At 51.6% G+C, this 27734-nt stretch overlaps 1 protein-coding gene across 3 annotated transcripts; it reads right to left on the reverse strand.

Moving 5' to 3' along the window:
* Positions 1 to 116: 116 nt before the first annotated feature.
* On the reverse strand, positions 117 to 27734 carry PCDH1 (protocadherin 1). Of its 3 annotated transcripts, XM_006866197.1 has the most exons (5): positions 27552 to 27734; positions 16669 to 17531; positions 10409 to 12604; positions 3527 to 3746; positions 117 to 1432 (listed from the first exon to the last, which is right to left on the reverse strand). In XM_006866197.1, the coding sequence occupies exons 1-5, from the start codon at positions 27589 to 27591 to the stop codon at positions 1038 to 1040; spliced, it is 3714 nt and encodes a 1237-aa protein (XP_006866259.1). In that variant the 5' UTR covers positions 27592 to 27734; the 3' UTR covers positions 117 to 1037. The 3 variants fall into 3 exon arrangements, with proteins under 3 accessions (XP_006866259.1, XP_006866261.1, XP_006866260.1); XM_006866198.1 differs by lacking the exons at positions 117 to 1432; positions 3527 to 3746; positions 27552 to 27734 and having other exon boundaries at positions 9784 to 12604; positions 16669 to 16911; positions 16948 to 17529; XM_006866199.1 differs by lacking the exons at positions 117 to 1432; positions 3527 to 3746; positions 16669 to 17531; positions 27552 to 27734 and adding an exon at positions 13119 to 13253 and having other exon boundaries at positions 9783 to 12604.

A 27734-nucleotide genomic window follows, 5' to 3' on the forward strand; every position in this document is an offset into this window, starting at 1 on the left:
CTCAGGGCCCCTCTGTGATGCTCATCTGGGTGTGGGGGGGCCAGCCTGAGCAGGGATTCCCCCCAGGGCACAGCGCAACAGTTCCAAAAAAATAGAGATTTGTATTTTTTTTTTTAAAAAATTAAATAAAAGCCCAGCTCTGCTGATAGGCGAATGTTATCCCCATCCCCACCCCCACCCACCCCATTGTTTCCCTGGCCTGCACCCCATCCCGCCACGGCCCCAGGGGTATTTACAACATGGAACAATAGAGGCCAGGGTGGGGGCACTGCGGCAGGGAGGAGGGGGCACAGGGCAGGTTTCCCCCCTCCCAGAGGGGTCCCCCAAGACAACACAACATCAACAAGAAAAGTTGCAAATCAGGCAGAAATGGGGACATCATTCCAAGGTCCTTATATACAGACACTGCATGACCAGCAGGGAAGGGGGGCCCCAGATAGGACCAGGCATGGGAATGTGGCAGGCAGGTGGGCCGGCCCAGGAGCAGTAGGGAAGACAAGGCCCGCCCCACTCCCACCCCCATCCCCACCCCACCTTTGGTAACAAAAGCCCTTCACAGAGCCCCTGACAGTCAAGGGTTTCCTCTGGGAGTTCCCAGGGAGAGGGGCTCCCCAGTTCAGCCCTGCTTTAGGGCTAGAATGGGGGCACCCTATCCTCACCCAAGTCGGCCACGTGGGAAACAATGAATTAAAAGTGTACTGCCCACCCTTGACTCCACCATCTATCTGCCCAAAGTGAGGTCGAGGGAAGGGAGCCCAGTCATTGTAGAGGAGTCCTCTTGGGCATCAGCTAGGGTAGCCCATACAGGGGAAGAAGGGACTCCCAGGGTCTGGGGGCTGGAAATGAGGGAAGAGGACCTGGACCCTGCATGGGGGAAGGGTCAGTGTGGTCACCGGGCCAGTACTCCCCCCCTCCCTACTTGGGGTCCTGGCCAAGAAGTCCACATTGGAGGGGTCAGGAGTAGAGGCCCTGGCATAGGCCCACCTGGGAGCTGACCCTTGGCTAGGGAGCAGGTGGCCGGCTGGCCTGAGGGGGGCTCACAGGTAGATCTCACGCTTGGCCGTCTGGGCGGATGCCGGTGTGGCTGTGGGTGGGAAGTCCGAGGTCTGGGTCAGGGGGATTTCCTCCAAGGTGGCCGAGTCCTTGCAGGAATCATGGCTACTGTGGGAGAAGGCACTGTAGGAGGGCAGGAGGCGCACAGGGGCTGTTTTGGTGTTCCGGTCTTCCGGGGGGCTGGGGCTGCCGGCGCCCGTGGGCTCCTGCCCTCCCCGGTCCTGGTAAGGCACGAAGGTGGAGAGTTTGAGGGCGCTGCTCTTGGTCCGGCGACTGGGAGACGACTGGCCGGGCATCCAGCAGGTGTCAGAGTGGCCAAACTCACTGCACTCCCGAGTACATGTGCCCGTCATGGCGACATCAGGCAAAGGGCGCAAGTCTAATGGAGAGAGGTGGGGAGGACAGACATTAAGTGCGTCAGCCTTGAAAAGTTCCGCTCCATAACCCCCAACAGGCACCTATGCCCTGCCTCAGAATAGGGTGTGCATCCCTTCCTGTCCCCTGAGCTCCCAGAAACACAACCTCAAACAGACAGACTCTCCTATCACTGCCTCCCTCCTCTCTCTCACACACACAGGCACACACTAGCTGTCCTTAAGTAGGCACATCCCTTCCATCTTCACCCACCATCTCACACATCCACCAAATTTGCCCTCAGATAGGTGCACAAACACACACACTCATCTAGAGACTGTCACCTGTCTCCAGACCGGCCTAAACATGCAGATCTCAGAGGGCTAAGGAAACCCCCATCCTCTTCTAAAGAGACAAAAATCTCACTTTCTCTCTCACACATACACACACCCCTACCCACAAATAAGCACAAACATACAAACCTACACTGGGTATCTCTGTCCTCAGACAAATTTGGGCACATACCTTCCTTCTGAGTGTCCTCAAGTCTCACCTGGTGCTCAGTGTCCTGGAATCTCACCCCACCCCAAGACAGCAAGTCCCTGCTTTAAAGCCAGGGGAGGTGACAAGCCAGCCGTTGTGGGGAGCCCACATACAAGCACACGCTCACACACCTACAAGCATGATCATGCAGCCCCACCCTGCCTCACTCCAACCCTTATGCCACCACCACCCCTGGCCTTGCCCCGGCTCCCAGCCCAGACACCCATGGGAACGGGAGTTGGCCGCCTGACATCAGCAGTAGCCAGTGTGGTTGCCGGGCAGCAGGGTCTCCATGGGAACGGCTAGGCCATGAGCACTTCCTGTCACAGCTGCCCCTGACCCCACCCCCTGAAGACATGACTGAGAGAAGCAATGCCTGGGGTGGGGGCTCCCCTGGCACCACCCCCACTGGTTTGGCCTCCTGCCAGTGCAAGGTGAGGAAGGGACAACACTCTTGTTAACCCTTAAAGCACCAAGGCCCTCTAGCTCAGGGAGGTCTTGGGGGACCCAGTGTGGCACGGAGCAAGCATGGACACTGGGAGGGTGGGGTCGGGTGCTGGGCGAGTCCCACAGACCCCAGAGCAGCTCCCACATACCTGGCACTCCGCCTCAGGGCCTGCTCCGGCCAGCCAGCTCTGCGCGGGCACAAAAAGGACGAGATGGGCATGAGATCACGCATGGAGGGGCAGGGGTGGGGGCGGAGAGCACTAAGACCCAGGCCTGGGAGCTTAGATATGGGCTCTAGGGATAGGGAGTGGCACTTTTCATCTTTTTTGGGTAAGGGGGGCTTTGAGCTGAGGGAAGGGGCAAGACCTAAGGACAGCTCCAAATTAGTCCTTCCATCCCAAGGGCTAGCTTATCCTGTCTCCTCTTCCCAGGCTGCCTCGTATGCATTCACACATGGACAAACACGCACACACATGCACACACATCTGATAGCACATCTTGCCATCCATGCGGCATACTGACCTCTGCTCCTGCCCAGAATTCCCTTCTGCCACCACTCTCCAAAAGCTTCCAAGAATGACCTTTCCCCTCCCCAACCCCTCCAGGCTCCTCTTCTTCAGCCAAGTCCTCTCTGGGGGGGATCATTATACCCTGAGCTCTTCAGAACATCCAGAGTCATTCTGACCTTCCTCCATCTCCTTTCCCAAGGTGCCTGCACCAAGACCTGAGTCCTTAGACCACCCAAAGCTCCCCCTACAACTCTCAAGATCTCTGTTCCCTTGGAGGGGAGGCAGTATAACATAGTGCTGAATGCAAGGACTTTGCAATTTTTGAAGCCTGAGTTTGAATTCCTCCCAGCTTGGGTACTTCCTAGTTGTACAACTTTGGACCAGAGATTTAATACCTCTGAGTCTCAGTTTCCCCCACTGTAAAGTGGGCACAAGAAAGTTCTCAGATCACAGAGCAGTTGTGAGGCTTCCATGAATATATGTGTGTCTGAAAGCATTCAGCACAGTGAGTACTTCTGAACACACAAACATTCAAGCAAAGCAGACTATTTTTAAGGTCTTTTCACCATGCTCAGGTTTGACTCATTCCTGAGGTGCCCTGCTGTGCTGGTGCTCCTCACCATTCTCGGGGTGCTCCATCTCTCCTATGCTGCCATCAGGGGTGGTACGTTCATAGTGATCCTCAGGCAGGGCCAGCGGACCAAGTCGGGGCCCTGAGGATGACTTGCTAGATGGCGTCTCAGACTCTTCCAGGCCACTATCATAATAGCTGTGCTGGGACGGGTCCTGCAGCTCCTGGGCCTGGCTGGTGGCCGAGAAGGTGACTCGACGGTGAGGTAACTGTAAGGAGAGGGATTGTCACTACTGGCTGGCCAACTGACCCCAGAGGCCCACCACCACACCAGGCTCCAGCTCCAGCCAGGCTCATATCCAGAGCTCCCAGCTTCCCAAGTCTCAGCAACAACCAGGAAGAGACTCAGCCCCTTAGCAAAGCACAGCCCCTCAGAGAGTACAGGTCCCAGAGGGGACTGCCCTTTAATTCTAGGACTGTCTCCAATATAGCCAAGTCCACATACCGACACAGCACAGGCCCCAGGATTATCAGCGCCCCCAGGCCACCACAATAGCCCGGATTTAGTCCAAGCCACTTGTTCTACTAGCACAGCCCTTCTAGTTCTGTCTAGCTGTTTCTCCAGCATTGGCATAACCTCCCTTAGTTCTAGAACAGCCTTAATACAGTGTAGAACCCAACACCAGCAAAGAACAGTACCAACCCAATTCAATTTACTTGGTTCCAGCATAGTCTCCAAACCCAGCAGATGCCAGTTTCTAGAACAGCTACCCCAAAGCAGTCCTAATTCCAAACAGTTCACCAATACCACAACAGCATCTAATTCCCAACCAGCACTTCTAAACTCCAACCCAGATTCTCACCTGTTTCATTGTCCCCATCCAAACTTGGCTCCAACCTCTTTCCCAACTCTGGTCTGTAACCCTGCAGGCAGCCCTTCAGGAAGCCCTGCACTCATTCCCCTCACACTCAGTCCTACCTTTGTTTCTTTCCAGAGACTCCTCAGGAGTAGAAAAAGGTGGGAGAGAAGATGAGGAAGAGGGAGCCAGATAACAAAATAGGGCACCTGGGGTGGGGCCCTAGAACAAAGGAAACTCCCTAGTCCTCCAGAGTGTTACCAGTAGAAGGTGGGGGCTTCGTGAAGAGCTGGAGAATGGGGGAAGGGAGGGGCTGGCATTGGTCAGGAAGCAGGACAACTGGCCTCAAATGGAGATTCCTTCTAGGAAGCAGGAAGGAGTCTCTGGGTGGGGCCGCCAGTTTGAGAGAGGGGCATCTATTCAAAGTGGGACAGGCTTGGAGGTTTAGACTGGGGAAGGGGGGTGAAGGAGTGGGACTCCTAGCCAGCAGCTTGGTTTGTCTTCCATGGGTTAACAATCATCCCAGGAACCTGGCAACCTCAGGGTCACACTTGGCACAACCAGCCAGCCACCCAAACACCCACCTGAGACTGTCATTTTCCTGCCAACCAGAAATTAGGAGTTGTGGAGGGCACAAACCCAGGGCTCCCGCGGAGGCCAGGGGAGGGAGCAGCACAGGTCCAGGGCCCTGCTGATGAGTCTCCAGGCTCCCTCCAGCACTCCATGGCAAGTTTTCGCCTTTCCTCTATAAACCTTAGTAGGAGGTTATGAGGTATGAAGATGGCCAGGAGAGGTGGTCCCTGGATTTGCAGACCCACCCTTCTGATACCGGTATCCAATTTTCAAGATACTAGGGTGGCAGAGGCTGATTTGTAGCTGGCAAGAAAGCAGCCCCAAATTGCTCCTCTACTGCGTGGATCCTAAACCCCTCTTCAGGAATAAGTGATCCTTCTTGGGATCCGTGATGACAGACAAGGTTCCCAAAATGGACTTAGACATTGGAGCTAGGAAGTTAGAAAGGAGCATAGCGTGCTCAATGCCGGGGTGAACCAACAGGCTCCTGGATGGGTCTGGGCAGTAGAGTAAAGCCTGGTTATCTATGGGTACTTCTTTTCTTCTTTAAAGACCGCAGCCAGCACTCTTCCCTCCTTACAGAGCTCACAGCTGATATTAGAAGGCTCCAGTACTGCCCACCTGCTAAACATGGAGTCCAGGTGTGGTGCTGTAGGATAAGCACTGGACTGCTAAGTTGGCGGTTGAAACCTACTAGCTGTTCCTTGGAAATGCTATACAGGGTTGCTATGAGTTGGAACCAACTTGACAGCACTTAACAACAGTATTGCCTACTTGCTAACCATAAGGTCAGCAGTTTGAGTCCACTAGGCGCTCTATGGGAGAAACAAACATGAGACTTTTTGATCCTGCAAAGTCTCAGAAATCTTAAACAGGATTGCTATGAGTCAGAACCGACTCAATGGCACACAGCCAGTCAGTACTGTCCACTAGATGTGACCTTGGGCAACTCATTCCATCTGTTTTCTTATGTTTCTTTTCTGTACAATGGAAAGTTAGGCTACCCTTGAACTAGATAGGCCCTATAATTCTACAACTCTCAAATCTTAAAAAACCCAACTCTAAGATCTCTCTTAAGACCTACATCTAGACACTTGTTGAATACTATCAATTTGTTTTTCCACTGGTCTTTCAAATTCAACATGCCTGAAACTAAATTATTCTTTTTCTTCAATCAGCTTCTGCATGATCAACGATCTCATCACCATAGCTGGGAATGTTGGGTTTTTCCTGATTTTCATCCCTATGAGCTGGACTGCAAAGTTGGTTTGAACTTCAAGGTCAGCAGTTCAAGCTCACCAGCAGCTCCTCAGAAACCCTATACTAGGGTTGCTATAAGTAGGAGCCAACTCAACGACACTTAACAACAACACTTCTAAGCTCAGCCAAATTCACCCATCCAACCACCGTCCCCACTACCACCAGCTTACTCCAGAACTTAGATGACATCTTCATCTCCAGCCCCTTTAAACTCATCACACTCTAGTGAACTCTAAAACTCAGTTCACCCAAAAAACCCTCACGAGTTGTTAAACTCTGTGCTGCTAAATGAAAGGAGCTCTGGTAGCGTAGTGGTTATAGTTACAAGTCAGGCTGCGAATCTCAAGGTCAGCAGTTCGAAACTACCAGCAGTTCCGCGGGAGAACGATGAGGCTTTCTGTTCCCATAAATATTTACATCCTCAGAAATCTTATACAGGGTTGCTATTTGTCGGAACCAACTCCACACATATAATTAACCACAGTGTCACCACTACTGAGTGAAAGGTTGGCAGTTTAAACCCACTAGCCACTCTTGGAAACCCTGTGCAGGGTTGCCATGAGTTGGAACTGACCCTGCGGCACACAATTTTCTTTTAGGAGTCCTGCTGTGGCACTGTAAGATAAGCACTGGACAGCTAACCACAAGGTTAGCAGTTCAGACCCACCAGCTGCTTCTCAGAAACCCTATACAGTGTCACTGTGAGTCAGAACTGAGTCAATGGCACTTACCAATTTTCTTTTAAGGAACTTTTGGGAAGACATCCTTGTGCTCTACAACCTAGAGTTCTTCCAGTCTGGATCTCTCAGCTCTCCTATGCCTTCCACTCCAGGCAGTATTCTCCCACTTCAGCCTTATGCCTGCCCCCAACTTGGGTACACTCACTCTGGTCTCAGCCCATTTACTCACATGGTGAACCTAGGCAGGGATCACCTTCTGCTTCATCACTGAGGAGGTGGCTTATGTTCTACATTCTCCTCCCAGAAAGCCACCTCATGTTTTAAGACTGATTTTCCCGTACAGGCACACCTCGTGCTATGACACTTCACATTATTGTGCTTTGGAGATATTGAATTGTTTATAAATTGAAGGTTTGTGGCAGCCTGCGTCAAGCAACTATATGGGTGTGACTTTTTCCAATAGCATGTGCTCACTTCGTGTCTCTGTCCCATTTTAGTTATTCTCACAATATTTCAAACTTTTTCATAATGCTATTGCACACTTAAGACTACAGTATAGTGTAAACAGTAACTTTTATATGCACTGTTGTTGTCAGTTCCGACTCATATGACCTTGTATACAATTTCCAAGGAGCAGCTGGTGGGTTTGAACCTTAGGCCATGAAGTTAACAGTCCAGATTTATCCTACAGCACCACACCACGACCCTTATATACACTTGCTGTTGTTAAGTGCCATTGTCAGGTTCCAACACATAGCTACCCTGTATAGGGTTTCCAAGGAATGGCTGGTGATCTTGAACCGACCTTGCGGTTCAAACCGAATTTGCAGTCCTGCGCACCCATAGCATCACACCAGGACTTCAGGGAAACCCTATAAAGGGTCACTATGAGTTGGAACCAACTCAAGGAAACTTAACAATAACATAGGTTTCAATTTTCTTGCAGGATTTCAGAGCCTTTAATACACAGTGATAGTACATCTTCAAAGAGGGGATACCTTACTGCCAAAACTAACGTAATCATGGAACCCCTTTTATATTTGTTGGTATTGTTGAGTCAGTTCTGACTCACAGCAACCCCATGCACAACAAAACGAAACACTGTCCAGTCCTGCACCATCCTCACAATCCTTGTCATGCTTGAGTCCACCCCTGGACAATAACAGACCTTGGAAATCATATTTCCTGACATTGTTTGAATTCAGGCTCCACCACTGAGCTATCCCTACGGTCCTGGGCAAATGAATTTCTCTAAGACCAAGTTTTCACTTCTGCAAAATGATTATTATAGCGACTCACAAAAAGTTATGTGTTAAATGAATTACTTCACATCAAGTGCTGAGCATGGTACCTTGCAACCAGTAAGGGCTCAAAAACTAGGAGTAGCAGAAGTGGTTTCAGGGAAGAACTTGTTAGGTGCCTTCCAGTTGGTTCCAACTCTGTGACCCTAGGCACAACGGAAGGAAACACTGCCCAGTCGGAACCATCCTCACAATTGGAAACCTCTATGATTGCGTACTTCTTACTTGACACATAAGATTCACAACTGGCTCATCCTTCCCTTGTATGTCTTGTAATGGTAATGATCACTTTTTCTTCAGAGTCTAGTACCATGCTGAGCACACAGTAGGTTCACAGACTATGTATTTCTGGATGATGACAATAGGTATTGTGGATTGGATGGGTCCAAATGTTGAAGAAGGTATTCAGTGTGGCTCTGAAGGGTCAAATTAGGTTAAGTAAGGGAAGAAACCCTCAGACCCTGGAAAAGAAAGAGATCAAGGAGCGAAAGGAACAGGAAAAAGCAGGTAGCAGTGACAAGAATCAGAACAAAAGAGGATGAATGGGAGGTCAGAAGTTGTTGGCGTTCTTCCTCCCAGGAGATGCTTGATTTGTCTAGAAGTGAGATGCAACTAGATATAACTTGACCTCACTCCTCCACACCTGTTCCTCCTAAGCCCCCAGAAGTTCTAATTTGGGGGGTACCCCCAAGGCATTAGAGAGTTTGTAGATGTAATCAGAGGAAGAAGCTGGCGCCTTGGACCTCCTGGGAGTGTCTCAAGCCTCTTTAGTCACCATGGAGATGGCTGCCTCTGGCCTCAGAGACTCCCCCAAGGACCTGAGGCCTCTCACCCAGACTTTAGCCCAAGTCCTTCCTCCCAGGCACACCCAGAGACAGGGTAGACCAGGACAGTAAGAAGTGGGAGATGAAGAGAGAGAGATCCAGAAGCCTAGGGTGGCCAGAGTAAGGAGCGGAAGGGGAGGGAAATGGCAGCAGAGGAAGGGTGCAGAACTGGGATCCCTTGACTGCAGTTGGTAGGAGGCACCCTGGGTGTGGGGATGCAGAGAAGGTAAATCCGAAGAACATGAGAATCCCTTCCCCATCCCCTGGACCCTCCCTTCCAGAAACCAGGCTGGTGATCACAGTGGGGAGACAGGGCAGGGCTACCTAATTGCTGGGTGTTGAGTGGGAAAGGGACTTGGGAGAACATCTTGCCCTGCGGGAAGGTGGTTGGTAAAATCAAGAATTTCTCTGCCGTCCCCTGAGGCAGGCAGGCTGAACTCCACCCTCACCAAAGCCTTGGGTCTGAGGTCTGTCAGGGGCTACCCAATTTGGGCAGGTTGGAGGTATCGTGTCTCAGATAGTGGAGAAAAGACATGAGTTCAGTCTACCTCCACCTTCCATTGTTAGGCGCATGGAGATAGGGTCCAGACATCTTTATCTGAAGGGTGGTCAGAGGGCTCTTTCCCCAGAAGTGGGCAGGGGTGTGTGGATGAGGATATGGGAAGTTAAGATCGGGTCAGGGTAGAATGGACAACTCTAGGGTTTGGGAAGGGGAAAGGAGACGGGATGGGTAAATTGAAGCAGGACAAAGGGTTAGTTCCAGTCTCTCTCACTTCTTCTCTCAGTTCCAGGAAAATAAGAAACCAAAACTCCAAAAATAGAGAACTTTATTGTAAGGGACAAGTTGAGGGGCAGGGGCTGGGGCTCAGCCCCAAGAACCTGGAGGTGGGGTCAAAGGTTAACATGTAATACACAAAGAAGGCACAGATGGGGAGGTTCTCCCTCCCTGACAGACTCCCCACCCAGCTTCCCACCAGGACCCCGGGGCTCCCTGGTTTCCCTCTAAGAAGCACCTATAGCTGGTATGGTAGAGAGACCCAGGCTTGGAGTAAACATCTTTCCCATTTCTCTGTTTCATTTCTGTCTCTAAATCCTCTGCTCCCTCACCTGCCCATTAACCCTCACTCAGAAGCTGGTCCAGGGCTCCAAGGTCTGACAAATCACAGGCCTTTGCCCAATGGGGGAGGTGGGCAGTGGGGAAGAGATCCAAAGCACGCCTTTCCTCAATTTTCAGTCTGATCCTCCATGCCTGGGTGAGGCAGCAGGGTCATGATAAGGCCCCTGCACCCCCAAAATAAGATCCACCTCCCACATAGGCTGTGGAGTATGGCAGGCATGATCCACCTGCTCCCTCATTCCCACACCTCAGTCCAGATGGCACCGTGGTAGGGGTGGGGTGGGGGCCGGGGCGTGCTGAGCCGCAAGGGTTGTCCTACCTGCTTGCTGGGGTATTTGGGGGGGTTGGTGCGGTAGCTGTAGTCGGAGTACTGCTCAGAGCCCGTGGACGTGGTGTCCCCGGTGCCCACAAATGTGTTGGCAGGTGGCAGGTCCTGTACCACCTGGTGCTTCTTGGAGGCCGAGGGTGACTGGGGTTGTAGTTGGATGGAAGGCAGTGGGGAGTTGGAGCGGTAGTGACGGCCCAGGTCAGGGCTGCCTGGTGGGTAGTTGAGGGGCAGGTGGATGCGGGGACTGTCCCCAGGAGCATCACTCATCAGGTTGAACTTCAGGGACTTCTGCAGCCCAGCCTCGTCCTCATCCTCCACTGGTTTCACCGGCTTTGGAGACTTGCTCTTCTTGCCTTTGCTTTTGTTTCCCTTGGAGGCTTTGCCGCTGGGCTTGGGGGCATACAGGTCCTTGGTCTCCTTCTTCCCAGCTTGGTAGCCGCTCTTGGCCTCCCGCTGCCGGCAGTAGCGTACAAGCACAGCCAGAGCGATGAGCAAGGCCACGGCCACGACACCAGCCACCACACCAAAAAGGATGTTGCCTCGCTGTTTGGAGCGTTCGTACTCTGGATCCCCAGCAATGTCAATGTCCAGAGGTGTGTCCAAGCTGTGGCCCAGCAAGGTCTCCAGCAATGTGCGGTTAGTTAGGGTCTCATTGACATAAAGGTGGACCAAGGCTGTACCAAAGCGTGGGGGTTTGCCACGGTCACTGACCTTCACCACCAGGCGGTGCAGTCCATGGTGGCGCCGCTCAATCTCCTTCTCCAGCGTGATGGCGCCCGAACGTGACTCAATCTGGAAGAGTCCGTAAGGGTTACCACCAGCGATGCTGTAGGTCAACTCAGCATTGACACCTGAATCAATGTCCTCGGCCGTCACCTGGCTGACCGTCTCACCAAGATGTGTCTGGGGGGTCAGCAGCCGGTGGGAGGTGTTGGACGGGGCAGTGATAAAGGGTGCGTTGTCATTCTCGTCCAGCACATTGATGGTAACACCAACATAAGCCGATCTGGGTGGGACGCCACCATCCACTGCCTTCAGCTGGAAGGTGTAGGTGCTTTGCTGCTCCCGATCGAAGCTCAGGCTGGAGAGGATGGTGCCCGTGCCATTCTGGATAACAAAGTCGCCATTGTCCTGCTCCACTGAGAGCTGCACCCGGGCATTCTCCCCCTTGTCCCCATCAATGACAGTCACCATGCCTACTGGACTTAGCGCTGGCATGTTCTCCATCACTGAGAAGTTGTAGCCACTCAGCATAAACTTGGGGTCATTGTCATTGCAGTCCAGCACGTTAACAAGGACGGTGGCTGTGCCTTGAAGGCTGGGGCTGCCCCGGTCAGCTGCCACCACCTTTAACTCGTAGCTGTCCCGCTGTTCCCGATCAAGGGATGTCTTCACCCGGATCTCTCCAGTCTCAGGGGAGATGGTGAAGAGGCCCTTGGCAGCTGGCTCAGGCTCCAGAGAATAGACCAGCTCGGCATTGGAGCCAGAGTCAGCGTCACTGGCACTAACCCCAGCAACCACTTCACCAGGCTTGTTGTTCTCTGGGAAGGCGACCTCAGTGATGCTCTGGGTGAAGACAGGGGCATTGTCATTGACGTCTACCACCTGCACCTTGAGGGAGTTGGTGCTGGAGAGTGGGGGGTTGCCGGAGTCCACGGCCACAATCTCTATGGTGTAGTCTTTGACCTTTTCATAATCAAGTGGGGTGGTGGTCTGCAGGAAGTACTTCTTCTTGCTGTCACTGCCTGTCTCACTGGCCTGGCGTAGTTGGAAGGGCACATCACCTGCCACCACGCAGGTGACGGCCGCATTCTCTCCCTCGTCTCGGTCAGACACCTGTACCAGGGCCACAGCGGTCTCCTCGGCCACATCCTCTGAGATGTTAGCCATCCCATCTTGGTGAGTCACTAGTCCTATACCCCGGATCTCAATGGTAGGGGCATTGTCGTTCATGTCCTTCACTGTCACCACAACCTGGGCACGAGCACTCTTGGGGTTGGCGCCTCGGTCCTTGGCAAGGACGGAGAAGCGCAGGGTGCTTAGGTCCTCACGGTCCACGGGGCCCTGTACAGTAATAAGTCCAGTGTTCCTGTCCAGTCGCAGAAGACGCCTCACCACTTCAGGTGCTTGGTGGAATGTGTAGTCAATCTCTGCATTGGCACCTTGGTCTGAGTCATTGGCCTTCACCTACAGGACAGGAGAGAAATATAAAAGAAATAGGATGGCTTAGTCCAGGGATGTTCTTTCCAACGATCCTGGCATACACACTAATCACACAAGGTACCCCTACCAAAAGTTAGATGTTTTCCAAAAAAAAAAAAAGTAGACATTTCTCAATCCTGATACTCTGGCAGACATTACTAATCTATTTTCCTGATGAGCTCAGCTGCGGCCTAAGAAACTTCATCAGCGCTACAGGTGATTTCAGGAGATGGGGCAGGCCCGACTTAAAATCTACTTGTCATTCCTGCAATAGATCCCTGGAACACGGGGGTACAGCCAGCAGTGAGGAAGTCTTTCCATACTGTTAAACTTACCTTCAACAGTTCTAAAGAAATGGAAAGTATGAACAGCAGAGGTGGTGTATAGACACACAAGGATAGATAGAGCAGGCATGCATGCACACAAACACATAAATGTGTGAGAAAGTACATGTGTTTGTGTATGTGTGTGTTTGCATCATGCATGAGTGCAGAACTACAGGTCTACTGAAAGGCCACAGGTGAGGGAATTTCTTCTGCAAACAGCCAGGTAGGGAAGTGGGACAGGGAGTCAGCCTGCCAGGCTGAGGCCCCAGCCATCAGTCTGTCAAACTGGGGAAACCTGTTTCAGCAGCTCTTTCTCCCGGCTGGCGAGCTGGCCTGGCGAGGCACCAACAGGCACTAACATGAGGAATTCAGCCCAAGCCCGAGGACAGGAGGGAGGGGTTGGTTCAGGCCATAGAGCCGGCTGGCAGCGGGCTGGGCTGCCAGCATCAAACAATGAACTATCTGTCCCTTAGCAGTGGGCACGCCCTCCCACGCCAATGTCGATGCACACTAGACCCAATACTATACACAAACATGGGTGGTAATGGGGCAACAGGAAGCAGGTGGGAATGACCATGAGGTATACATTGTTATTGTTGTTGTTAAGGGCCATCCAGTCAGTTCTGACTCATAGCAACCTTGTCTAGGGTTTCCAAGGAGCAGCTGGTGGCTTTGAACCACTAACCTTGTGGTTACCAGTCCAGTGCTTATCCTATAGCACCACACCAGGAGGTATCCAATGGTAAGGTGGAAACATGAGGGTTGGAGTTAGGGCACAGCCAGACAGAATGCAATAGTGGTGCCATTGGAAAGAAGAAAGGCAGGCATAATCTGGCAGAGTCTCTGGGGAGCGAAGCAGTCTAGGGTTCAAAATCCCAGTTCCACCATTTCCCAATTAAGCTTATGACCTTGAGTCAGTTATTTAACCTTGCCAAGTTTCAGCCTAAAAATGTGTAAAATGAAGACAATAACAGCATGTATTTCACAGGTTGGGGTGAGAATAAAACAGGATAATGTGAAAATGACCTACATTACCTGGCACGTGGAAAACCAAAAATCTTAGGACAGAGTTGGTGGTGTTAAGTGCCGTCGAGTCGATGCCAACCCATAGTGACCTTGTACAGGGTTTCTGGGGCTGTAAATCTTTACGCGAGCAGAAAGCCTCATCTTTCTCCCGCGGAACAGCTGGTAGTTTCGAACTACTGACCTTGCGGTTCGCAGCCCGATTTGTAACCACTACGCTACCAGTAGAACTGCCCAATTGGGTTTCTAAAGTTGAAATCTTTGTGCAAGCAGACTGCCACATCTTTGTCACAGAGTGGCTGGAGGGGTTTAACTTTTTGGTTAGCAGCAGAATACTTAACCACTGAGCCATCAGGGCTTTCTGGCACATGAAAAGTGGTTCCTAAAATAGCACTTACCCTTCTCTATTCATCCACTTGGAGTCCCTGGGTAGTGCAAACAGTTAATACCGTCATGTATCACGGAAGAAAGCCCTGGCAATCTACTTCCAAAAATATCAGCAATTGAACCTGTACTCTGCACACACATGGCATTGCCGTGAGTCAGAATCAACTCCATGGCAACTGGCTTGGTTTAGTATTAATCAACTCCTCCACCTATCTATTCAGCCTCCTGTGTCTAAAAATCAGTGCTTACATAGAACTGGTCCTTTGTTGGTCCTCAAGCCATTGTTAGTCCTTTTCTTTCCTTCCTCTTGGGAAGAACACCAATTATATCTGTGCCAGGGTCTTTTTCTACAGTGGAGATCCCTGGGCAAGGTCTCCCCAGATAGCCTGGTCTCTGCTCACACATGTGTAGTGTCAAACCCTAAAGATATCGCCTCTCTCCACTCCATCCTCATATATCCAGTGTCTAACTGTTAGCAGTGTTGTCATTCTCACTGTCTCATTTGCCATTCTGGCTCTCCTCATCTCTGTCGATGACTCTTAGTTTCTATTTCCCTCACATCCTTGCTCAGTTCTGTCTGTGCCGCTTTCCCATCCTGTCTGTTCTCCCCCATCCTACCTCTCAACCCTGTGAACCCCTCAGCTTCATCTCTGCCCAGAAACTCTATTTCATTTCACTGTAAGGCCAAGTATCTACTAAACACACAGGCTCTGAAAACAGACTATTTGAAAAGGCAAAAAAGTCGGATTTGAATCCATCAGTGGTGTGATAGCAAACATATTTCTGAATCTCCATGGGCTCTGTTTCCCATGTGTAAAGTGGGGATAATGCTTACTTATACTGTGGTGACTACAAGATATACTACACTTAATGTGTTCAGAACAGGGCCTGGCACCTAGGCTATTATTACTTGCTATTCTCGACTGCCTTGTCTCTCATTTCTTCCTTGGTCTCTTTTCCAGTTTTCAGGCCACCAGCCTCCAAAAGGAGGCTGAAACTCCTACCATGCCCCGTGTGTCAGCCTAAGCATACACAGTTTCCCAAGATAAGTAACGGTGTCCAGGGTAGGCTGAGCCCTCCTCAGCTCCTTCACATCAAAGACATAGGAGGCTTCAGCCCATGGGGAAGGAGAAAAGAGCCGGGGCTGGCAGGAGGCCAGCACCAGATGATAGCAGGAGATACACCCACCTGTCTGCAGGGACGCTTTCTTTACTCCCTCCCAGGCCCTGGCCCCACCAAGCTGCCCAGCCCCTGGGGCAGTTCCCATGGAGAGCTGCTGAGAACATCTACAAAGAGGCCAAATACCCCACACCCATGGACGCTCCAGATTTAGGGGAGGAAACATCTAAATGCAGTTTTCCAGAACACTGAAGGCCCACCTGGCTAAAATGGTCTCAAGTGAGTTTATCAGGGAGGAGCAAAGTGAGGCTCTGTCCTCCAGCTTAAGGAAAATCTCATCTAGTTAAAGGTAAATCTTCTCTAATTGGGAAGATATTCTCATCTCTGGAGAGATTCTTCTTGGATAAAAGGTGATTCTCTTATTCTAACTCAGCTCACCTGGCTGGGGGAGACAGATCTCATGTAACCTGGCAAAGGGGTTCACTTCTCAGAGGTTTCCCCCACTTAAGCCTGCCTTGGGGGTGGGAGGTTGCCGCTATTCATATGCTTTGTCACTATCACCTAAATAGTTTGATAGAGGAAAATAGTATCATTTGTGGGCTAACACACTGAACTGCAAAGTCGGCGGTTCAAATTCACCAACTGCTCCTCAGAAACTCAATACAGGATCGCTATGGGTTGGAACCAACTGGACAGCACTAACAACAAAAGGGCTGAAGAAGCCGCCATGGCAATGTAGGATAAGCACTGGACTGCTAATGGCAAGGTCAGCAGTTCAAACCCACTAGCTCCTCTTGCGAGAAGGTAAGGCCTTCTGCTTTCATAAAGATTTATAGTTTTGGAGACTCTATATGTATGTAGGGTCACTATGAGTTGGAATGGACTAGATGGCAGAGGGCTTGGGGTTTGCTAGGGGCTGAGAGGTGGGGTGTTGGGAGTGTTGATAGATCTCACCTAGCTGAGAGCATTCTGGCAGTTGTTTCCCTAAGTGAAGGGGCTGATTGGGGCTGTTGTTTTTAACTGCTGTCCAGTAGGTTCTGACTCATAGAGACCACAGGGTTTCCAAGGAGTGGCAGGTGGGTTTGAACCACCAACCTGTGGTTCAAGCCAACTTTGTGGTCCAGTGCTTTATCCTAACAGGATTCCATTTTCTAAAGGTGGGTCACCCTGACAGTCAGATGAAGGGCCTCTTACCTGGATGACCGAGTGGCCTATGGGGCTATTCTCAGACAGCTCAGCCTCATAGGAGGGCCGCTCGAATTTGGGCGCGTTGTCATTGGTGTCGAGCACAGTGACACGCAGCAGGGCACTGCTGGCACGAGGGGGGCTACCACCATCCTGCACCTTGATGGTGAGATCATAGGAGTCCCAGCGCTCCCGATCCAAGTTGCCCATCACGATGAGCTGTGGCTGCTTCTCCTCTTGGTCTTCTGCTACCTGCAGCCCAAATAGCTCCTGGGCCTCGGGCCCGGCCTGCAGCTCATAGGACGCCACACCATTGGGGCCAGCATCACGGTCCGAGGCCAGTGGGATGGGAAAGAGCGAGCCGATGTTGGTGTTCTCGGGGATGGCCAACGTGATGACAGGTGAGGCGAAGTTGGGCGTGTTGTCATTGATGTCCTGCACCTCGATCTGGCCCTCTAGTAACCTGGGGCTGCCATTCTGCACAAGGTCCGTGATGGACACCTCAAACTCCAGGATGCAGGGCTCACCAGGGAGCTGGTTCTGGCATTCACGGAGTCCCTCGCGGTCGATGGAGGTCTCAGTGGTGAAGATGTCGCCTGTTTTGCCATCCACCCGCAGATATGGAGCGCCCACCTCTAATTTGTACAGGTGGCCCACGTCTGGAAAACCGTAGTCAGCTGCAAGGCTCCCGATGAGGGTGTTGGGTGGCTGTTCCTCCGGCACCTTGTACACTACCCGAGTGGCGTAGCCTGGGGATGGGGCCAGCAGGAGCAGCAGTGTCAGCAGCAAGGGGGGCAGCAGCCATCGTTGCCCCCCAGGCCCTGGGCTAGGCCCCGGGGGCCCCATCCTGGCAGGCTTCAGAGTCAGGAGGGCTGCAAAGTGAAAGAGGCAAAAGAAATGCTGTCAGCCAGGAAAAGAAATGTGGTTCTGAGGAATACCAGAGCTGGCCCCCCACTTTCCCTCCCACCTACCCACTATTCCTCCAGAGAGCTTCATCCCAGCCCAGAGCCCAGAACCCCAGTCTTACCCACACCTGGGTGCAGTAGCTGTGTCTGCCCTAGCTGGAGGAGCCGGTAAGAGGCCCGAAACAAGTCCTGAGTGGTTCCCGCCCAAGGAACGCCCTTACCAACCTGACGTTCCTTAGTCCCAGCCCCTCTCCCTCCCTGCTCTCTGCTGTGCTTTGCCCAACACCTCCTTCTCACCAGCATCCCGCCTTAGTCACCCATGGTAATTACCCTGATACTGAGATAGGGAAAGAGCAAGAGGGAGAGTTAGGCTTAAAGGCCCCCTCCCCGCCCAGTGGGAGCACATCTCCCTCAACACATACACAGTAGAATGGACATTGTAGAATACAAAGGACCGCTTCCATTCCCCAGTTCCATTCTCTCTGGTTGGCTGGCAAAAGAGGGTAAAATGTCTCATTTCTCTCCCTTCTAAGATTCCAATTCTTTGAGTAGGTGTGGTGGAGTCGGGTCTAAGGTCTCAAATCCGTCACAATCACCCATAATGCCTAGTGCTCTCCATCCCCATGAAGGGCCAACTTGGACTGGTTACTGCCAAGCCCTTCTGAAAATGGTTAGGGTTGAACAGCAGGTGTTGGCTCCCCCTGAGCCCACCCAAAACACATGCCCATGATCATGCACATCATGTGTGTACACATATAAGTACAGTTCTCAAGGTGACAGTCCCCTCCCTTTTCTACTTTCAGTGTGGAGAGGGGTGACAGAGAGAAGGAAACTGAGGTAAAAATTGGGGTCAGGACTGTGGTCAGGGCTGATGGGATCAGTACTGGGAGTTGCCTTGGCTTGTCCTTAGCAACTGGGAGCCCAGCAGGTCTAACTGGGACAGAGCTGCCGATGACACCACCAAGCCTTTCCCTGCCACGTCCCCCCATCCCACTCACACTCTCTGGTCTTGTGATTAACACCTGATTCCTATTTGACCTCTATCCCCACATACCTCTGGCCCCTCTTTCTGCTTCTGAGTTCAGTCCAACCTCATACCTGATGCTCCCAGCCCACCCAAACCATCCCAAGTTGAGCTCTAGAGTGCCCTGGCCAACCACAAGCCACACCCAATGTCACCAGAGTAACCACTTCTGCCAGCACATCTCCCCAGCTTGAGACTGTACATTTATAGACACCAGCCAGACCTGCTAGCTATTGTCTTGGTCTTGACTCCCTCACTATCTCCAAGGCTTAAAACTGTCCCTTTCTCCTACCTCTTCACTAACACCTAGAATACCTGCCCAGGTGCTGTCATCGACCACACCCACCCCACTGAAGGCAGGTTCTGGTCCCCTAAAAGCCTTCCCAGGACTCTTCAGCCCACAGTGACCTCTCCTTCCCACAACTCACAGCCACTTATTGTTTGGCCCAATCCCGTGACAATGAATCACTGGGGACATGACCCGCCCGTGTTGTTCAACTCCAGTATTGCATACCTCTTCCTGTGTTCAGTCTCTCCAGACAGATACCCAACCTCCAGAAGGAAGGGGCAGGGCTCCGTCCACCTAGCCTCTGGGTGTACCGTCACAAAGCAGGGTACACTGTAGGTGCTCATTCATCCATTTAACAACTACTTATTGGGCACTCCCAGTATGTCAGGCTTGGTCCTGGGCACTGAGGACACAGCAGTAAGACAGACAGACCCAGGCTGCCATCGTATGGCGCTGACAATGGTTCTAACCCAATGACTACTTGCCAATTTTGTTTGGTTGTCTCTCTGTATCCATTTGACACAGCAGTTGAGGTTGAGCAGCAGGATGGGGAAGACAATGACTGAGTCAGGGGAATCCCAGCAGCCCACTTCACAGCTACATGACTTAGAGCAAATGATATGAAGCCTCTGTTTCCTTACCTCTAAAATGGGATGATCTGATTTATTTTGCAGCGAGTTTGAATTATGTGGACTAAATGCCTAGCACACTGTGGGTACTCAATAAATGATCCCTCAAAGCATTTAGCACAATTGTAATTAGGTAGCTATTTGGGAATAATTTGTTAATTGTCTGTCTTTTCTTCAAGACTGTGAGCAGGAGAGCAGAGAACACTGGTCTGTCTTCACTCCTACATCTTCCTCCTGGAGCCTAACACAGAACCCGGCACAACAAGCGCTCAGTAAGTACCTCCTGTATGATATGTCACCTTACTGCCTCTGGCACTTGCCTATGGCTCTTGCTAAGGTTTCCCTTCCCCATGGAAAGTTTGCTGAGGTAAACGTAAGCCTTCTTTCTTTTGAGTACATAGTAAACTCTCAGCAAACACTCATTGAACACATAGATTCAATGTTCCTTCCTCCTTGCATCCTTTCCCACTTACAGTCCCCATGTTGTTGTTATGTGCTGTGGAGTTGGTTACCACTCATAGTGACCCTGGATAGGGTTTCTGAGGCTGTAAATCTTTATGGGAGCAGAAAGCCTCATCTTTCTCCCGCAGAGCAGCTGGTAGTTTCAAACTGCTGACCTTGCAGTTCAGTCCTCATACCAAGCCCCAAAACACAGGATGCCCCCTCCCCACACCCCCAGCACTAATGTACTTAATGTGTGTGAGGCCCTTATCAGATTAGTTTGTGTGTCTGTTTCAGACTGCAATCTTAATCTCTTTAAAGGGAGAAGGAATTTCTCTGATGGCCTTTGTATCCACCCTCCAGCTACCTCCCCTCTACCTGCAAGGGCCTGGCAAAGGGTTTATTTTAACAATTCAAGCCCAAGCCAAATACTCCCACCACCCCAGGACTGTCTCCAAAGAACCTCATTCCCTTCTAGGCACTTTATCTTGTCTCCCACCTCCACCCCCCACACAAGAGATCATTGTGCTCAATAATTCAGTGCAGAGGTCTTAACAGGGTAGGAGGTAGTGGGAAGCCCTAGGGAATTACCCTAAACTTGACAAAGAGAATTCCAGGGTGACTGCTTGCCTCTTTTTGCATCACTTCCCCCCTTCTCCAGTCCCTGGAGAAGGTCTTCTTGTTGTTAAGTGCCTTCTGAGTCAGTTCCAACTCATAGTGACCCTGTGTAGGGAGGGTTTCCAAGGAGCAGCTGGTAGATTTGAACTGCCGACCAGTGCATATCTTACAGCACCACAGTTGTTGTTGTTGTTGTTAGGTGTCATCGAGTAGGTACTGACTCATAGCGACCTTATGCACAACAGAAAGAAACACTGCCCGATCCTGGGCCAACCTCACTACTGTTGCCAAGCTTGAGTCCATTGATGCTGCCACTTGGCCAATCCATCTCGTTGGGGGTCTTCCTCTTTTTCTCTGACCCGCCACCTTACCAAACATGATATCCTTTTCCAGTAACTGATCCCTCCTGACAATATGTCCAAAGTATGAGAGACAAAGACTGGCCATCTTGGCCTCCAAGGAGAACTCTGGCTACACTTCTTCCAATACAGATCCGTTGTTTCTTTTGAAAGTCCATGGCACTTTCAATATTCTCCTCCAACACCATAACTCAAAACAGTAATGCTTGGTAAAGTTAGAGGATCAGCAAAAAAGAGTAAGATCCTCAGCCAGGGATTGGATTGAATTGACAATGGTTACAAGAATAGACTCACACATAACCAACGGCTGTAAGGTTGACCAAAGACTGGGCAGTGTTTCCTTCCGTTGTACAAGGGGGCTTCAAATAGTTCATGGAAAAAATGTCATCATCCTTTAATTGCATTCTTCCATGAACTTTGTGAATTCCCCTCTTAAAATAGGGTCACTATGAGTCACAACCAACACCATCCCTTTAAGAAGTCTAGAAAAACATGGTGCAGAAATTTCCAAGAAATGATGGCTCACAAATTGCTAGCTGCAAATTCAGGGGTTTATAGTCTGGTAGAGTGGGGTGAACAAAGAGTTATACCTTAAGCTTTTATCTCAGGGCCACAACCTAGAATCCCAAGCCCTTGGACATCCCAGTCAACACAGACACAGCATGCTTCTCTAGCATGCCTCCAACACAACACACACACTAAGTCTCTTTTCCCCTCTCCCTTTGGAAAATCCCTCACCTCCAGTCAGCAGGCATCAGGTAAGAAATGTAATATTGCAACTTGCAACTTGGAAAGAAAGGTATAAGTGTGAGGCCAGGGATGGAGAGCTCTTGGGAGGTAAAGGAGTTTGGGGAAAGTGGAGGAGGGGATACCCAGAGGCAGGGGCAAGAGATTAGACCCTAGAAGCACCTGGAGAGTTTCTTTTAAATGAGGATTTTTGGCCCCACCCTAAGGAATTTTGATTCAGGAGGTGGGACCAGGAGAATACCCCAGGCAATTGTGATGCAGGTGGTCCAGGATGTCAGTAAACAACCTGGAGATACACTCGGTCAAAGAAGTTCCAAAAGAGCCTGAAGTTCGGCAAGCTCTAGAGTCATCACATCTTCATTATTGTCATCGCCGTCACCCCAATTAATACTCATGGAAATCTTACAAATTATGTCACATTTTTACATATATTATCTCATTTAATCCTCTCCATACACTTGCTAGGTGACATCCATTTGGTTCCAACTCACATGGACCCTATGCACACAGAATGAAACACAGCTAGGCTCTGTGCTATCCTCACAATGGTTTCATTTGAACCCATAACTGCCCACCGCCACCACTGTGTCAATCTATCTCCTTGGGGGTCCTTCCTCTTTTTCACCGGCACTCCTCCACTTTACCAAGCATGATGTCCTTCCTCCAGGGACTGGTCCATATCGCTGATGGTAAAATTGAGGCTCAAAATTGCTTTAGGTCATAAAAGGAATAAGGGAAGAGCCAAGATTTGAGAAATAAGATCACCTCTTCAGCATCATAGGAGGTCTGGTATGTCACTGTAGACTAAGTATTGAACTGCTAATCGCAAGGTTGATGGTTCAAACCAGCCGCTCTTTGAGAACCCTATACAGGGACAGGGTCCCTATGAGTGGAACCTACTTGCCGGCACTTAACAGCAACTTTGGCATCCCAGAATCTGGGTAAAAGACTGGATGGGAGAAGGGGAACCGAGAGAAATCATGCAGGTTGGGATATGAGGTTGCTGAGTCCCCTCCAAACACACCACAAAATTCTGGGGTTGCCAAGCCTGTCTTGTAAGGCGGAAAAAGGGAGGAGAGGGCTCAGGGTTCACGGACTGATGACCCTAGGCTCAGGAGAGTCAGGGAAGCTGGGCTGGTAGGCATTTCCTCATCCCTGCCCCCACCATCTCTTGGACTTTGTCCCCAAAAGTTGGTTACTGGGAGTCATTAGTTAGTCCTAGCCAGTAGCCTTGGAAGTGAGTAGTACCTTATCTACCCTTCCCCAAGCCCTGGCTGACTTCCAGGTTAAGGGTGCCCCATCTCTGTCCAGGAGTCTGAGAGACCAGAGTCTCAGCAGGGACAGGGACCCACCTCCTCTAGGCCTGACCAGCAGCAGATGAGTCACAGGGATGTGGGGGTGAGGTGTGAGGGGGCAGATCCCAAAGAGGGTAGAGGTAAACGCCTCTGTGTCAACATCTGGAAAGGGACAAAGACAGGTAAGGGTTTGTTTCTAGTTCCCCTTAGGAACCAGGGTTTACTTCTTGCTGAATGCCATAGCCAGAACACACAAAGGCAGCCATCACTGTCCCAGTGACCAGGTCAGCTGTGACACTCCCCACCCCCGGGCAGTTACACAACAACCACTGCCAGCAAAAAACACCAAGGGACAAAGGGAACGTCTGGAAACAGAGGGAGGATAAGCAAGCTAGCTGCGTGGGGTGGAGCTGTTCAGAAGCTTCCCGCAGTGAGCAAGTGCGCAGCCCTCAGCGCCTCTCCCTCCTCTTCCTCAACCCTCTATTAGCCTCGGCAGGGCTCCCAGGCACCTGCATTCTTTAAATCAAATTGTCAGGGTTCGAACCCTTGTTCCACCACTTTCTAGCTGTGTGACGCTGGCCAAGTGACTTCACCTTTCTGAGTGTATTATCCTCACAGTGAAATGGAAATAATAAAGCCTGACTCTTGAAGTTTTGGGGAAAGAATTAAATGAAGTCAGATGCATCTAAAGCCTTTTATGTTATAAATTATATGCACATAACTAGGGGGCTTTGAAAGGTTCAGGGAAAAAATAGGATTAAAAGATAATGGAATTTTTCCATGAAATTTTTGAAGCCCCCTGGAGTCTTGGTGTGGCCCTGTGGGTTAATGTGCTGAACTGCAGTCACCAGCTATTCCTCGGAAACCCTACACAGGGTTGCTATGGGTCAGAACTGACTCAGTGGTACTTGACAACAATATATATTATCATTATTATATGAAATTTTCCCCTGAAAAATTTGAAGCCCTAAAGGAGCCCTGGTAGTGTAGTGGTTACGAATCAGGCTGCAAACCGCAAGGTCAGCAGCAGTTCGAAACTACCAGCTGTTCCGCGGGAGAAAGATAAGGCGTCCTGCTCCCGTAAAGATTTACAGCCTCCGAAACCCTGTACAGGGTCACTGTGAGTCGGAACTGACTCCATAGTTGTTAACAACAACAATATATAACAATGGACTTCTGGTGTGGCACTGTATGTAGGATCAGCACTGGGCTGTAAACCATAAGGACAGTTGTTCAAAACCACCAGCGACTCCTTGGAAAATGGAAATCTTATACAGGGTCGCTATGAGTTGGAACTGATTCAAAGACACTAAACAATACATAACAATAGGAGTCCTGGTGTGCTGCTATAGGGTAAAGCACTGGTGGGCAAGGGTCCGTTTGAACTACAGGGTCCAAGGTTCAGACTCACCAGCCGCTCCTTGGAAACCTAATAGGGTTGCTATGAGTAGGAACAAACTCGATGGCACTTGAACAACAAACATATAATAAGAACTGCTAACTGTAAGGTCAGTGGTTTGAACCCACCACCAGTTCCTCGGAAACCCTATACAGGATCACTATGAAGTACAACCAACTCGATGGCACTTAACAACAAAATATAATAACAATCTTCTAAAGGAGCTCTGGTAGTATACTGGTTACGAATCGGGCTGCGGGCTGCAAGGTCAGCAGTTCGAAACTACCAGCTGTTCTGCGGGAGAAAGAGGAGGCTTTCTGCTCCCATAAAGATTTACAGCCTCGGAAACCCTGTGCAGGGTCGCTATGAGTCGGAACTGACTCCACGGCACATAACAACAACAATTACTGAACAGAGCATTTTATTTCCACCATCAGACATATAGATAGATGCTCGTTGGTTCAATGAATCAATTAAACAATCCCCTCCTGTTTGGGAAGCCCCATGAAGGCAAGGATGGTGTGTGTCTTTCTACCATGGCCCTAGCAGCTAGTAGGGGACCCTCTGCTGCACCAACTATCCTTGCTTAAGTCACCTCATTATTATAAAGGCCTCCTCCTTTCCCACCTCCCCTTCCCCAATCTTAATTCTTCACCACCTAGAGGTGCTTCCCTCAGCTCCTCCCCACCTTCCACTGGACTCTTCCCAGCGCTTAGCGCACCCGCCCAGCTCCACAACAGAAGTAGCCAGGAGCATCAGCCCCTCGGCCAGCAGTCTACTAAATCGTAAGATACTTCAGTCCAGTGTTGGGGAAGAGGAGGACTAAGCATCGCTGAAACTGAACGCAGACCCACTTCCTTCCCAAACTGCCTCAGGTGATCTCTGGAAGCCCCTTCTCGCCTCTCTCCCCTAGATTCCACCGTATACCCTAGTCTAGTCTAATTAAAGGTTTCAATCCCCCCAGATCCTTCGTCAAGAAAACAATAACACCCTCCCCCAACACACACACAACCCTCTGGACAGTTACAAACACACCAGGGCGCCCCCTCTCCAAGTACCTACAAAGGGTTGGCCCAGAGCAGGTGCTGGAAACCTCCCAGTTTCCCGGCCCGAAGTTCTAGCCTTGGCAGCCCCGGTAGTCATCGGGCTAACCTCGAACACACCCAACACGCGAGGCGTCTCCTCCCAGAGGGCAGCGAGTATGTGTGTAGGGGGTGTAGGTGGGGGAAGCGGCCACCGCTCCTCCACCATCCTCCACTCCCACCACGGCGGCGTCGGGCCTCCGAGAGCAACTACGCTACGCGAGGCGGGCGCCTTGGCCAGCCGGTCGTTCGCACCCGCAGCCCTCAGGGCCACCGCAGGGAATCCCTCCTCCTCCCTGTCTCGGGCTTGGGCCTAAGGTCTCCGCAGACCGGCGTCTGCGGGAACTGGGCAGCGGGCGCCGGCAGAGGGAGGAGGGAGCCGGCGCCGGAATCACAAAGCAGCGAGCCGGGCCGGGCGGGGACATTCTCTTAAAACAGACCTTCCCGCGATAGGGAAAAGAGGATTAGGTCTCGGTCCCGCGCTCAATTCTGAGAGGCCTCAGCGATGTTCCCAATATTTCCTTCCAGAAGGACCCAAGATCGCCGACCACTATGGGGGAAACTTAAGCCAAAAGTATGGGTTGCAGAGGAGTACCTGGAGGAAGAGGTGCGACTCCAGTAGGTCTACCAGTGTTGTTCCAGCGTGTGCCGCGCCCTGCCTTTTAGTCCTAGTGCTTTATCTGCGCACACCACTCTGTTCTGCAGCAAAGACCAGACGAAGGGGCAGCCCAGGTGTGAGGGACACAGGTGTACGGAACCCAGGTGTGCTGGGGACCCAGGTGGCTCCGAGAATGCAGCTGTATGGTCTAAAGAGGGTCGCAAACACCACCGCAGGCCTGTACCCTTTGCACAGGACCTAGGGCCCAGGAGCCCTGGGGAGGCGGGATGGCGCGGCCTGCCAGGTCCAGCTCGTTCCGGGAATGCCCGGCTGCCGGCCGAGCCCTGGAGTGGGGGTGGGGAAGGCGCCGGCTGGAAAGCCGATCCCGCGGGTCCCGGTGCTCCTGTGTAGTACCGATACTTATACAATAACAATGTTGCGACTAGGGTGAGGGGACGCTTGGGGCTCCAGGGCCAGCATCGGCTGCTCCAGGGACGACTAGGCCCGAAGGAATCTGTCCTCCTTGGGTGTGTTTGTGGGTATGCGGTGCAGGGTGTAATGTGACACTGTTGGTGTATGGTGTGACACCCAGTGCTAGGATGTGTGAATCAGTGGATTCTGTCTGTGATCGTGAGGCGCTGCTGTAGGTGCCGCTTACTGTGTTAGGGTGTGGGCTATCAAGGCGTGTGCTAAGACGCTGGGTTGTGTCTGTGTGAGTGCAGTCGAGGGGTGCAAACAAGACCTGTGTTATGTTCCTGCTAAAGAGTGGGTAATATAATTTATGATAGGGAGTGTTTCTGAAAGGAGTATGTATGTTCATCTTGTGATCAGTGGCACTCGTGTATATATAGTAGGCACGGTATTGTGTTTGTATGTCATACCCGGTTGTGTTCTTTTGCTCTGTGTGTCAAACGGTTGTGTGCCTGCAGACACTGAAACGGATTCCGAGATGGTGGCGGTGCCCCAGTGGGCGCTGGTGTGCTGGAGGTATGTCTGTATGCACATACGTACGGATCTATGCATGCGTGTATATATGTATGTCCGTACATCCGCGATCGAGCTCTCTGGGTGTCCGCGGAGAGCTGGAAGCGCTTGACTGAGCCGAGCTGGTCGCCCAACAAGTGTGTGTTGTGAATGAGGGTCCTTGCTTGCTTGGTCCTTTGGGGAGCCCCCTCAATAGGGGGCCACTAACATTCCCCAAACCATCCTCCATCCCGCACACTCTTAAGAGTCTCCTTAGCCCTGCGGCTCCAAGCGCGCACTCCGGGAAGCGGGTCGTAGGGTCTGGGGGTCCGGCTTGGCATCCCCCTCCCCTCGCTCAACCCCCAGTCGTGGACCTTGGAACCCACACTCTGTACTTCCAGCCACCCCCTTTTCATTCCCTGCTTGCTGAGCATGGACTGGGTCCCCGCGGCCTCGCTTCGCTGAGCGCCCCTCCCTCAGCTCCTGCCGGCCATGGCTGCTCTCGGCCCGGAACCGCCACTGCCACCGCGGCTCGATCCTTACCCGCTTCTGGGCAGCTCCAGCTGCCGGCCCTGCTGTCCATGAGCCGCCGCCGGCCCCGGCCCGGGCTGCGGCTCTGTATCACTCAGGCAGACGCTGCGGTTCGGGCTCCGGCTCCCGGTGGCTCTGGGCTCACGAGCCCCGGCGGCTTCGCGTCCGCGCTGCGCTCCGGCTCCCCGAGTGTGT

This window comes from Chrysochloris asiatica, unplaced genomic scaffold (genome assembly GCF_000296735.1).
Source record: "Chrysochloris asiatica unplaced genomic scaffold, ChrAsi1.0 scaffold00087, whole genome shotgun sequence".
NCBI lineage: Eukaryota > Metazoa > Chordata > Mammalia > Afrosoricida > Chrysochloridae > Chrysochloris > Chrysochloris asiatica.